General features: G+C 39.3%; 1 protein-coding gene across 1 annotated transcript in view; it reads left to right on the forward strand.

Moving 5' to 3' along the window:
• The window catches only part of stard13b (StAR related lipid transfer domain containing 13b), a 514,228-nt gene that overhangs the window by 11,670 nt on the left and 487,657 nt on the right, over positions 1–14,901 (forward strand). Inside the window, exon 2 of the mRNA XM_072577224.1 lies at positions 1,933–2,852. Coding sequence (XP_072433325.1) covers positions 2,109–2,852 — 744 coding nt within the window. The 5' untranslated portion in view covers positions 1,933–2,108. The remainder of the gene's footprint in view (positions 1–1,932; positions 2,853–14,901) is intronic.

Here is a 14,901-nt window from a genome sequence, read left to right on the forward strand (position 1 = left end):
TACAATTATGGTCCCTTTACTTGGATGGATATAGTTACATTGGAGGCAGTTCAGAGGAGGTTCACTAGATTGATTCCAGAGGTCCGGGATTTCCCTTATGAGGAGAGATTGAGCAGCTTCGGCTTATACTCTGGAATTTAGAAGAATGAGAGATCTAATTGAGCTTTTTAAGATGTTGAAGGGAATTTACAAAGTCAGTATAAAGAGGATGTTTCTTGATATCTTCTATAACGAGAGGTCATAGCTTTAAGATAAGGTCTACCAGATTTAAAACAGATGAGGAGAAATTACTTCTCTCAAATGATTATGAATCTGTGCAATTTTCTGCCCCAGAATACTGTAGATGTCAGGTCATTAAACAAATTTAAGGGGGAGATAGATATTTAGTTAGTCATGAGTTGAAGGGTTGTGGAGAATGGGCAGGAAAGTGGAGTTGAGGTCAAGTTGAGATGAGCCATGACTGTATAAAATAGCAGAGCAGGCTCAAGGGGCTGAATTGCCTATCCTTTCTCCTAGTCACAAAACATGTGCCACTGGTTAGCAAGGAGTGAAAAAAGAACCAATAACTGAGTTCAAAAGTATAGAATTAAAAAGAACTTAAGTTATGCTGAACCTGTTTCAAACATTGTTCAGACCACTCTGAAGAGTATTATGTACAGTTCTGGTTAACATACTACAAAAAGGACAAAGAGACATTGGAGAAGATGCAAAAACATTTACAAGAATGCTATCAGAGGTATGTGTGTGTGTATAGGAAAGGATTAATAGGCGGGATTCTTTTCTCTTGAAAAATCAAGACTGAGAATTGACCTAAAAGTTGTCTTTAAAATTATGAAAACTTTTTTGTCAAGTCAATACAGAGAGAATGTTTTCCATTGTGATGTAGAGCAGAATGAGAAACTATTAAAAGCCACCAAGAAATCCAGCAGTGCAGAAGAAAAGTTTTTATCCAGAGTCATAAAGAATGCAGAACTTGCTACTGTAGGGCATAGTTAAAGCAAATATGGACACATTTAAGGAAAAGCTAAACAAACGTATGATGGAATACATAGTCACATGATTGATTTCAATGAGGAAAATAAAAAGAGGCTCATGTGGAGTATAAGCATTGGCATGGACTAGTTTGATTGAGAGACCTCTTTCTGTGTGTATGCATAGGAAAGTGAAATAGAAATATGTGAATACTTTAATTATCGATAAAATATCTATATAACTTCAGATGACTGTTCATTGGACAGTTCAACTTATTCTAATGTAAGCAACTTAAACATATATCATTTGGAGTTTTTGTAAATTTTAACATTAAAGATTAAGAAGATATATCTGATCCAACACCAAACTTCCTAACTGCTGTGAAGGCAAAATATCTAAATCTACCTCCACCACATGATTTTGCAGAATGTTCAGCTTAGAGTATTTGTTTGGCACACAGGGGATATTATCCTTTTTACACATTAGGATTCCCTGCATTAAATGCTTCTCTGCAAAAATGACACTGCAAAAATTTTGAGTGCATTATAACTGCAGTTCCTTTTTGTAATATTTGCTCTTCATAGGTCATCAGAGTTCGATTATTCATCTCTGCCTTTACAAAAAATAACACTTCAGTTGGTTCATAAGGAATTAAAAGCTTTAAAGGAATTCTATGTATTTTACAATGGAACTTTTCATTTTAACAAGTCACAGATAAGTGCATACAATTCAATATCTTAATCTAATTGCATGAATATTCTTTTTGCTTAAAATATTAATGTAGCCAGTACCCATAACAACCTTACAAAATAATATTAACTTCCAAGTGCCAACTTGATTGTGTTTTCCTGTTGATAAATGAATGGCTTTCCCTATAAATTACAAATGAACCTATTTGACAACTGTCTCCATTACAAACGTTACAACGAAATTAATACTTTTTTAAAAAATCTTTTGTAGATATACAACTGATGAGGTGATTTTTGGCCAAAGCCAAGACCATTGACTTTTCATGGTTTGTATATCAACAAGACAATAACATGGAATAGTCAAGCATCAATGTCTTAATTTAATATAAAATGCAGTGCTGCTCAAGGTTCCTGCATACTTCTGGATGCTTCTTATAAGAAACTGGAATGGAATCAACGTACAGTGCAAATCATCAGAAGTTACCTTTTTCTGCATCAGTAATGTGTCTGGAGACATTAGCATGTACCTCAGAAGAAGATTGTTTGACTGGTTGCGAACAAGAGAGATTGTACAAGATAAACAAAACTGAAAGTAATGATCCAAAGAGAGATAGTGGTCAATGTTTAGAAAATGTGAGTCCTTCTTCACTCATCCATGAAGATGGACCCTTGAAATTGTGCACAGTGTCCAAACATCCCAGTAGGAACACAGAGGTTGATGAAGGGTGCCAGTATAGAGTCATGTCACACCTACCAGAGTGGAATTTGGAGAGTGGTGATGAGGAGATGGAGTGTGCTTCAATTCTTGAGGTAGCATCATCCAATTCTTCTCTGCATAAAAATACACACCATGCAGCAAGTTCATTAAGTAAGCAGAAGGTTGAAAAGTTCAGATCCAGTATTATCTTATTTTCTGACAGTGGATCTCAAACTGAAACTGCACCTACTGAAATGACTGAACTTTGCATTTGTAAAGCATCAGATGAGTTATATCCACCTGAAGATAATTTCATAGAGTTACCGCACAATGTGGGATATTTTATGAGAAAGGGAAAGCAAGCAACCAATGGAAAACAAAACTGCAGTCTTCCTACTGAGAAAACATCCCTGTGGCAGCTTGGAAAGCATGCAGAAAAGGTTAGGATTCCTGAAGAATACAATTCATTGAAGCGAGAAGAAACAGGAAAAGAGGTAGGAATTTGCAATATGTACTGTCGCATTTTGTTTTACATTGAGTAATATCATTGCTGCTGATAATTCAGAAATTATTTGCAAAAATATTGAGTATCACATAAATTGGAACACGTTGTCATGGTTCATTTGTTAATAGATAACCAAAGTGGGTGGCACAGTGGTTAGCACTGCTGCTTCACAGCGCCAGAGACCTGGGTTCAATTCCCGCCTCAGGCAACTGTCTGTGTGGAGTTTGCACATTCTCCTCGTGTCTGCATGGTTTTCCTCCTACAGTCCAAACAAATGTGCAGGTGAGGTGAATTGGCCATGCTAAATTGCCTGTAGTGTTGGTGAAAAGGTAAATGTAGGGGAATGGGTATTGGTGGGTTGCTCTTCGGAGGGTCGGTGTGGACTTGTTAGGCCGAAGGGCCTGTTTCCACACTGTAAGTAATCTAATCATATTCAAATTAAATTTAGAAGCTTTTGAATTTTGGTCCCATTAAAATGATTTTTTTTCTTTAATCAACACCTAATATGCTTATTTGAAGTTTTCTTACTCACAGTTTGGGAACGCATGACATTAGTTTCTTTGAGGTTTGCAAAACTTTCAATTTTTTTGTATCACAGTGAATAATGGGTTGATACTGATGGAGAAAAATTGAATCACGTACCTTCAGTCTATGACTTTTCATATTTTTTTCAGGCAATTGTTGTACCTATTATTAGTTACGGAATAGGTGGTAAATCTGTTACAAATATCAGAGGAAAAGGACATGCCATTCCATTCAGTATAAACACCTGTTTGTTTTGTAGCTACCATTTGGTTTAACGGGCATATTTGATCTGAATAAATAAAACTGTAGCTCAACATGTTAGGCTATTAGGAATTTTTCTGTAGGCATATAATAAGTTAAGCAGTGATTAAAGGAGGAATAGGACTAATCAGAGACCGAAAAAGGATAGACCATGGTACTTTCTAGAGGGTATGATGTTCAATACAGTGAATGTCCAAAATGTCTTCGGGTTTCAGTTGCACAGATCTTTGAAATATCAAAGACAGGTACAGAAAGTAATCAAGAAAGCAAATGGAATGCTTGCCTTTATATTTAGAGGACTGGAGTACAAGGATGCAGAGATTATGCTGCATTTATACAAAATTCTGGCTAGACCTACTTGGCTACTGTGAGCAGATCTGAACACCACACTTTAGGAGAGATATATTGGCCATGAAGGGAGTACAATGTAGGTTCACAAAAATGAAACATGGAATTCAAATGTTAAGTTATGAGGAAAGATTACAAATTAGCCTGTTTTATCGTGAATTTAGAAGATTAGGGGTGTGATTTGATTAAAGTCATCTAGCTATTAACAGGAAAAGACATAGTAGATAAAGATAAATTATTTCTACTCACCAGGGATTTTAGAGTTAGGGAATGTAATCTGAGAATTAGCACCAGATCATTCAGGAGAGACGTTAGGAAGGTGTTAGATTACACAAAGGGTGGTTTTGAAAGAGGTTTGGCACTGTTTTCCACAAAGGCAGTTGATGCTAGATCAGTTGTTAATTTTAAATCTGAGACAATTTTTTATTAAGCAAGGGTATTAAGGGATATGCGTAAAAGGAATATGGAGTTAGACCACAGATCAGCCATGATCTCACCGAATGGTGGAATAGGTATGAGGAGCAGAATTCCTATAAAAAGGGGATTTACATGCAAAGGCCAGAGGCATAAACTGAGATGTTAAATTAATAATTTGCATCGGTCTATAGAAAAAAATGAGATGCTTCCCAGGGGATGGCAACAAAGGAGGAAACTGTCACTAGGAAGGGTTCAAAATTAATGAGGAAGAATTTTTGGGTAGACTGTTCACATTTAAAGTTCACAAGACACTGGGGACGGATGACATGCGTCCAAGGAATTTGAAAGAAGTGAAGGCAGAAATTGTGGGAACACTGGCCACAATCTCTGGAGAATTCCAAACACTGTGTCCTTCTTCAGGAAACATTGTAATCATAATTCCAGTAATTACAGACCAGTTAATTTAACTTTTGTGGTAGGAAAACTTCTACAAACAATTATTCAGGATTGCATTAGTAATCAAGTGGAAAAGGCAGGCTGATTGGGAAGAGTCAGCATGATATCTTAAGGAGAAATCATGTTTAACTAACCTGCTGGAGTTTTTTGAAGAGGTAACACAAATGCTTGATGAAAGTATGATGAATGTAAAGCTGTCAATTTAGTAAACATGAATTTCCAGAAGGCGTTTGATACAGTATGATACAACAGAGTTGTGAGAAAAATTATAGGATCGTAGATGATTAAAAAGAAATAAAGTAATGTTGTACCCAAATTGGCTGTGTGAAAGAAAACAGTATAATGGACATTGAATTGCTTGTAGAGGAAGATTTGTCATGGAGTTCTCCATGAGTCAGTATTGGGATCCTGCTTTTCTTTATGTGTATTAGCGAACTAGATCTTGGTGCACACAGTTTGCAGATGACTCAAAATTTGGAAGGATTGTGAGGAGCAAAGTGTAGAACTCAAAAAGAATGTTGGCAAGTAGGTAGAGTGAGCAGATAGGCGATAGATGAGGTTCAGTGCAGAGAAGTGTGAGGTGATGCACTTTGAAGACAAGGTAAAACAGTACAATTCTACATGGAGTTCAGGAACAGAGGAGTCTGGCTGTATATGTACACAGATTATTGAAGATGGCTATCAGGAGGCTGTCATACAATGAAAGATTCAGTAAATTATGTCTGTATTCTCTGAAATGTTGAAGAATGGCAGGTAATCTAACTAAAACATTATTTTATAGACTTGACAGGGAGACACTGAAAGGTTGTTTCTGCAGGTTGGGAAATCTAAACATTGGAAAGCACAGTCACAGTATAACAGGCTGATCTTTTAGGACTGAGATAGCAAGCCATCTATTCACTCAAGGCTTTGTGAATCTTTGGGATTCTCTACCTGAGAGAGCTGTAGAACCTTCATCACTGATTATATTTAAGGCTGACAGATAATTGGTGTCCCGGATAATCAAAGGATATGGGAAACAGGTGGGAAAGTGGATTTAAAGTCAATGATCAGCTATGATTGTACTGAATGGTGGAGTAAACTCAACAGGCCATATGATCTATTTCTACTTCCATCTGTTGTATTGGAGCACCCTTCATTCTTACCATTATTAACATCTAAACAAATGAAAATTGCAGCAGCGTATTATAGTTATCTTTATACTAGAAATGCAAAAATAAATTTTTTAAATGAAAACTAGTACAAAGCAAGAAGAAGGTGAGATGCATCAGCCATTGTTATGGACTTTCCAAGAGCCTAATTAATGCTGAATCATAAATGGGTTAATTAGACAATTCCAGCAATAAGCATTTTGTTTTATTGGCCCTTAACTTCAGATGGCCCAAGATTCTTTTAAGAGAAAAGAAAGGACTTGTCCTTATAAAATGGCTTTCACATGCTTGAAATGTTTGCTGGTTAGATGCATTGCCCAGGCTAAATTGCCTAAGGTGAGCAGGGATATGTAGTTTAGGTGAATTAGCCATGGAAAATGCAGGGTTACAGTGTTAAGGTAGGGAAGTGGGTCTGGGTGGGATGCTTTTTGGAGGATTAGTGTGGCCTCAATGGGCTAAATGGCCTGCTTCCGCACTATTACGATTCTATGATCATTCATGGAGAAATAATTACTTTTCAAGTGTATTGTTGTGCAAACCGTCCAATGCCTTGGTGTGACATTTTATACCTTTTTTGATGTTGAGAATGGTGTGGTGAAAATGCCACACTGGCTGAAACCAATATTATTGGGGTTGGCCACCCCAATCATGACCTTGGTTTTGGGAGGAGGATAGGGCAAAAATCAGCCTTTGTCTCTGTCAATGTTTCTTGACTATTTCACTTGGATAATAGGTGTCTTCTGGGAAATTGATCAGGAATATCAGCCATATGAAGTTTTGACTTTATGTTCTCACACCGTCCTGACTTGGAATGATACTCTGTTCCTTCACTATCGTTTGGTCAAAATGGCAGTACACTAAGAAACTCAAAGGAATGGAGGGATCTTGGTGTGCTTATCCACAGATCACTGAAGGCAGCAGAAAAAAGTTAATTGGGTCATTAAGAAGGCATAGGCGAAATGCCATCAGTTGTGGCATAGATTGTAAAAGCAAGGAGGGTATGTTGGAACTGCAAAACTTTGGCTAGGCCACAGCTGGATGGATGTGATTGTACTACAGAGAATGCAGAGTAGAATCATCAAAATGTTGCCTAACTGCAATAGAGCAGCTTCACTATGAAGAGTGATGGATAAGCTTGGGTTGTTTACTTTGGAGCAGTGAAATATCTAATTGATATGTACAGATTATGAGGGGCAAGGACAGGGTAGACAGTTTGTTGAATAATAAATAAGGGGCCATAATTTTAAGGTGAAATGCAGGAGGGTTAGAGGGGATTTGAAGAAAAATGTTTTTACCCAGAGGATGGTGGAAATCTAGAATGCACTTCCTGGAAGGCTAGTTAAGGCAGGAAACCTCATAATCTTTGGAAATGTATTTGTATGAGCATTTGAGATGTCATAACACTCAAGTATTGGAAAGTGGGAATAGAATAGATTTAGAGTAGTTTTTTTTTAAAGGTGCAGACCCAGTGGGATGAAAGATCTCTTCTGTACTGTATGATTCTATGAATTTATTAAAGTTCTGAAACCTCATTTCCCAACTGCACTAGAGATGAATCCACAGCAGATGGACTGCAGCAAATCAAGTACCTGATTCAACAACAACCCTCAAAGGTAGTTAGGCAACCAGTGCTAGCCCTACTAGCAACACTCAGATTATCCCATGAAAGAATAATATATTTTTTTTCAACACACAACTGGTTAGAGTAGTTGTCCTTACACTTTTGTCAATCAATGATTTTCTTCTCTTGAGTACCAGTTAGCCAGGGAATAAAAAGTCAGCCGGGGCCTCCCTGTCACGGGGCCTATGATTTGTGGTATAGTTACTAAAACAATTAAAATTAATTGGCTAAAAATAGCATGTATGACTGGATATCAGTATTGGTCACAGCGTTACCTTACTGTAAGGCTAGTCCAGCTCCAGGGACTTAATTATTAAAAAGGATGTAGTTTAATAAATCCACAGTTCAGATCCATGGCTTCCTATGATGATGGTACATTGTACTTGCTTTTGGGTTCAAATTAACTGTGATGGTGTATATTCTCATACAACGTTTCTTCAAAAGGCAACCTAATCTTTGTACAGAGATATTTTCTAAATGTATTATCATTATTAGCGTAAAGGTTGAACATGTATTCTGGTTCATCAGTATTATTTTTATTGCAAAGAATTAAAATTTAAGCACTTTGTAATATGTTCCACATAATCTTAATTGGTCCAATGATTTTATAACATTAAAATGCAAATGTTAAACAAATTCAAAAGGAAAATTTTGTGATTCTGATTGATGTCATGATGAATGTAATTTTGTGTATTCACAGGTACAGTTAGATTAATTTGTGCAATGGTATTGTGGGAGAGATGTGCTATTTCAAATCACTTAAAAATTAACAATCCTCTAATTTGAATCTATTATGTGGGTTAAGAATTGATGTGCGACAATTAATATGCTCTCATTCTGAAACAATTTAATTCTTCAGATGAAATACCAAGAAGTTCCATTTACATAGTAGGCAATATTCTTGTCTTTTGAATACCGAGCCCAATGGAACTAGACATTTCCACATCATTTTCACATCACAAGGGAGGTGATGGAGCAGTGGTAATGTCACTGGACCAGTAATCCAGAAACTCAGGCTAATGTTCTGGACATATGGCCTCCAATCCAATTCAGATGATGATGAAATTTGAATTCAGTAAAAATCTGAAGCTAAAACTAGCCCAGTGGTGACCATCTAGTTCACTAGTGTCCTTTATCTTCCAGTCACGCATGGTTGGGCCTACATATGACTTGGGACCTGCAGTAATACAGTTGATTCTTACATGTCCTCTGGGCATTTAGGGATGAGCAATAAATTGTATGCTAGATAGTGATGCTGATATCATGTGAGGTAATAAAAAATTACAGCAAAAACATAATACTGCACTAGAACAATGCCTACTTGTGGAATGTTGTTTTTAGCTGCTTTATGCGTGACCTGGATCCTGATAAAATTCAAGTAAAGGACAGAGTTAAAATGTTACATAGAATCTGCTCAATTTTTCATAATTCACCATTTTTTAATAAAGGAGAAGGAAGGACTAATCAATTGTTTCATTGTAAATGATTTTTACCATTAAATTGGCCACAATTATATTTTTGCCTCTATGCAAAGTGAATAAAATCCTGTTCAAACAGCTTTCATAAGATTTCATTCAGAGTTGCCTGCTGTCAATGTTTTGAAGCTTAATTATGTTGATGGTTGAAAATTTTTGACTGGGTTATCATTATTCCATCAGCCTGAGAATTGCCTTCCCCACATAAATTGCCATTCATCTGACTGTGTAACTACCCTTTCCTGACCTTCACCGAAACTGCTCATTTGATTGCGAGGGAATTCTTTCTTTACAATGATGCAGCTAGTTAACTCATGTGACAGGAACAAATTATTATTTTGAGTTTAGTATATTTTCAAACAATTGTTTCAGTTTTCTTCACGAATTTAAAATAGAAGAACAGTCTCTTGTTCCAAAGTGCTGAGTGAAACGAATGCTGTGCTTGTCAGTACAAATTAGTACTTGTCCAGTTGCCATGCATTCTGCAGTCTAATGTTCAAAGAGTCTGAGTGTTGGTGAAATAAAGATTTTGGGCTGAATCTTAGTTTTATGGCCAAAGATCAGTTTTTTTGAGTTTCATAGAGCGTTTTTCACTGCAAAGCCTGGTGAGGTCCAGCAGCATATCTTATCAAACTCATCTCATTAACTACCTACCCTGCAGCAATGATGCCATTTTTGCCAATTCTAGCTCCATTTTACAATGTGCCGTTACTAGAAGAAGTTGCCACTCTCTATATCTCCACGAAAAGACTGGCATTCCTGCCACCCAGGCTATTTTGAAAGATCGCTGTGCACCTGAACAAGCATTGGCAATCTGACACTGCCAAGATTAGAGTGGTGCTGGAAAAGCACAGCAGGTCAGGCAGCATCCGAGGAGCAGGAAAATCGACATTTCGGGCAGGAGCCCTCATCAGGAACTCACCAGGAACATAATGGCACAGCAGCTACAAAGACATTATGCTGATGGCACATTGTCAGCATGGCTAGTACTTCTATAGACATTTTCTTACTCTATTCACTGCTTAATTACCTGGTCACACAGTTCACCTGTCCTTAACTATATGCCATCAAATTACCCTCTCTCATTCACTCCTACCGTGTCTCGAATGCCCATTTTGTCATTGTCAAGTGTGGGGAACATCACATGCAAGCAAGCAATCAGATATTTCCAAAAAATACAACCAAAGCAAACACAAACAAGATAAGGGCTGTAGTTCACCCCCACATTGCAATCAAGTGCTGGCATGGTGACCAATAAGTATTTAACGTTCCATGGTAGTCTGCTGTATCTAGCTCTCACCTACAAGAACTGTGTGTCAATCAAGCCCTGGCCAGGTCGTAGTATGGGATAAAGCTGAGTCTGTCAGGCATAAGGACAGATTTCTCCTATTTAATGTCCTAATCCTCCTTTTAATAAGACTGTTCTGATCCTTCCAATTCCTCAGCATCTATCATTTTGCCATGTTGCCTTTTCCCTGAGGAGTATTGATAATCACAGGGATGTGGGTATGCAGGTCCACAGATCACTAAAGGTGTGTGGAGTTTAAAAGAGGTGGGTGAGGCATGTTTTCCCCAAGAGGGTGGTGAGTGCATGGAACTCGCTGCCAGAGGAGGTGGTGGAAACAGACACAGTGACAGCATTCAAGAAGCATTTAGATGAATAAATAAATAGGATGGGAATAGAGGGATACAGATCCTGTAAGTGAAGACAGTTTTAGTATGAAAGGGCAAAATGTGTTGGCCCAGGCTTGGAGGACCAAAGGGTCTGTTCTTGTGCTGTACTGTTCTTTGTTCTTTGTTCAACAGGGCAGAGAACAGCAGGCCAGAATGGTGAAGAACATTTCATCCATACTATAGTAGAGGGCACCCCAGAGAGTAGGATGGATTCTACCACAAGATCTACTACTGGTCAAGGCCTGGGCAGAATCCTATCTGCTCTCTGTAAAAGTTTGGGGTCACAGTGGTAGACCTTGTCACCCAATACCAGCCTTGTACCTTGGACTTGCAAGCACACTAGTTGCACAAGAGTGTTTCAGAATTTAAGAGTCATGGCAATTGCTAAGGTAATGGGCACTGTGACAATACAATAGCTTTAAGAGGTTATTTTGTCCAGTTTTATTTTGAAGAGAAGTTGTAAGGCACCTTGAAGAGGTCTGGTCCAGAACTGCACACACTCCAGGAAGTGATGTCAGTGAACATTAATCGAATGAAACCCTTTCCTATTGATGAATACTGCTGTGTTGTGATCAGCCCTCCTTAGTGTCACATTTGTACAGTTGATGGTACTGTACACCTGGGGAGCTCAGCTATATCCCCAAATCCTACATCTTGTGCTGCAGCATTGACTTTGTCATGAGGGAATACCATGAACCAGTGTGATTTTGCACAGATGGCATCAGTGCTGCATCTATGTATGTGTGATGAGAAATTTCATGCAGGTCACCTGGAATGAGGCAGTCGCATAGAAGTCTAAAGTGGTGGTTACCTTCACAGCCACCAGGACGGATGGCTTCCCATTCCTACAGCCCTCAGGTTTCACGCCAAGCCTAAGCATATTCATTGAAACAAAGGAAATAGGAGCAAGAGTAGGTCATTCAGGACTACTCCACCATTCAATATGGTCATGGCTGATCACCCAAGTCAATACCCTGTTCCTGCTTTCTCTTCATACCTTTGATCTCTTTAACCCTAAAAAAAACTATATCCAACTCCTTCTTAAAAACATTCAATGCTTTGGCCTCAACCACTTTCTTTGGCAGAGAATTTGACGGACTCACTATTCTCTAGATGAAGAGACTCTTCCGTATTTCAGTCTCAAATGGCCTATCCCACATGCTCAGCCTGTGACCACTCATTCTGGTCTCCCCAGTCATTGGAGGTAGCTTTCTACATTTGTTATCCAGCTCTGTTAGAATTTTATAGGCTTTTATGAGATCCTGCCTCATCCTTTTAAACTCCTGTGAATATAATCCTAACCAATCCAGTCTCTTTTCATACATCAATGCTACCATCCCATGAATCAATCTGGTAAACTTCTGTTACATTCCCTTCACAACTGGAATGTCCTTCCACAGGTAGGGAGACTAGAAATGTATACAATACCTCAGGTGTGGTCTCATCAAGCCCTGTACAATTGCAGAAAAACATCTCTTCTCCTGTACTCCAAATCCTCTCGCTATGAAGACCAACATATCATTTGCCTCCTTCACCACCTGCTGCACCTGCCTGCTTATTTTGTGCCTCCCATTTTCCCAATCTATTGTGATTCAAGTAATCTGAGACAAAACCAAAAATTGCTGGAAAATCTCAGCAGGTCTGGCAACATCTGTGTAGAGAAATCAGGGTTAATGTTTTGGGTTCAAGGATCCCATTAACTCTGATTTCTCTCCACAGATGCTGCCAGACCTGCTGAGATTTTCCAGCAATTTTTGGTTTTGTTCCAGATTTTCAGCATCTGCAAGATTTTTTGTCAAGTGATTCAGGTAATGACCTGCTTGCCTGTTTTTTTTTCTACCAAAGTGGATAATTTCACATTTATCCACATTATACTTCATTTGCCATTCATTTGCTCACTTACTCAACTTGTCCAAAGCACACTGAAGCACCTCTGCTTCCCGCTCACAATTCCACCCCCTCCCCCACCCCCATAGCAGCTTTGTGCCATCTGCAAACTTGGTCACCCATCTAAATCGTTAATAAATATTATGCATAATTGGACTTCAAACACTGTTCCTTGAGTACCCCATAGGCACTGCCTGCCATTCGGAAAAAGATCTGTCATTTCTACTCTTTATTTCCTATTTGTCATCCAGTTCTTTATCCATGTCAATACATTACCCCAAACCTGTATTCTTTACTTGAACTTACTAATCTCTTATGTGGAACATATATCGAAAGCCTTCCAGATAAGCCACATCCACTGGCTCCCTCTATCAGCATTATTAGTTACATCCTTGAAAAATTCTAGATTTATCAAGCATGATTTTCCATAAATCCATGCTGACTTTGTCCAGTCCTGTTACTGCATTCCAAGTGTCCTGTTTTAAATCTTTTAAAATAAACTCCTGAATTTCTCGATCGCTAATGTTAGGCTAACTGGTCTGTAATTCCCTGTTTTCTTTCATCCTTTTTAAATGGTGGGATTCCGTAAGTTACCATTGAATCCATGGGAACCATTCCAGCATCTATAGAATGTTGAAAGTTGAACACCTATATACTCACAGTTTCTAGGGCCACTTCCATAAATATTCTAGAATGTAAAATTATCAGGCCATGAGGATTTATTGGCCTTTAATCCCATCAATTACCCCGACATAATTTCCCTGTTAATACCAATCCTCCCTCTCTCTAGATCTTGCATTCCACATGTTTGTAGGAAGTTATGCATTTTCTCCTTTGTGAAGACAGAACAAAAATATGAATTTAGTTGGTCTGCATCCCTTTGTTCCCCATTATAACTTCGCTTTTTTGCTGAGTGTAAGGCACCTATGTTTGTCTTTACCAATCCTTTGCTCTTCAAATACCTGAAAAAATGTGTTGCTGGAAAAGCGCAGCAGGTCAGGTAGCATCAAAGGAGCAGGAGAATTGACGTTTCGGGCATAAGCCCTCTTCAAATACCTCTAAAGGTTTTTACAACCTTAGTTTGTATGTACCATGTAAGCTTACTGTCATAGGAGATAGTGAGGACTGCAGATGCTGGAGATCAGAGTTGAGAGTGTGGTGCTGGAAAAGCACAGCAAGTCAGGCAGCATCCAAGGAGTAGGAGAATTGACATTTTGGGCATAAACCTCTTTCCTGATGAAGGGCTTGTGGACCAGGGGCTGAGAGATACATGGTGGGGTGGGGAGGTGGGGATAAGGTAGCTGGGAATGCAATAGGTGACTGAAGTTGGGGGAGAAGGTGTTAGGTTGGAGAGAAGGGTGGAGCGGCTAGATGGGAAAATGATGGACTGGTCAAGCGGGCAGTGCGGAGTTGGAGGCTTGCAACTGGGATAAGGTGGGGGGAGGGGAAATGAGAAAACTTGTGAAATCCACATTAATCCCATGTAGTTGCAGGGTCCCAAGGTGGAAGATGAGGTGTTCATCCTCCAGGTGTTGGGTGGGTTATGGTTTGGTAATGGTGGAGGCCCAGGACCTGCATATCCTTGACAGAGTTGGAGGGAGCACTGAAGTGATCGGCCATGGAGCGGTGAGGTTGGATGGTGCAGGTGTCCCAGAGATGTCCTCTGAAATGATTCACAAGTTGGCGTCCTGTCTCCCTGATGTGGAGGAAATCACATCGGGTGCAACCGTTACAGTAGATAATGTTTGTGGAGGTACAGGTAAATTTCTGTTGGATGTGGAAGGATCCTTTGGAGCCTTGGACCGAGGAGATGTAGGCGCAGGTTTTGCACTTCCTGCGGTGGCAGAGGAAGGTGCCATGAGTGGGATGAGAGCTGGTTTTGAGGGGGTGGGAGGTGTGAATCTGACAAAAGAGTCTTGGAGGGAATGGTCTCTCAGAATGTCGATAGGGGTGGAGAGGGATTTATATCCCTGGTGTTGGGGTCCTTTTGTGGTGGCGGATGTGGCAGATGATGATGCGATGTATATGGAGGTTGGTGGGGTGGAAGGTGAGGACTGGGGGGTGGGGGGGGTTCTGTCCTTGTTGTGTTGGGAGGGGTGGGGCTCAATGGCAGAAGTGCAAGAAGTAGAGGAGATGTGCTGGAGGGCATCATTAACCATGTGGGAGGGGAAATTGCAGTCTTTAAAGGAGGCCATCTGGAATTTTCTATGGTGGAACTGGTCA

This window comes from Chiloscyllium punctatum, chromosome 9 (assembly GCF_047496795.1).
Source record: "Chiloscyllium punctatum isolate Juve2018m chromosome 9, sChiPun1.3, whole genome shotgun sequence".
Lineage (NCBI taxonomy): Eukaryota > Metazoa > Chordata > Chondrichthyes > Orectolobiformes > Hemiscylliidae > Chiloscyllium > Chiloscyllium punctatum.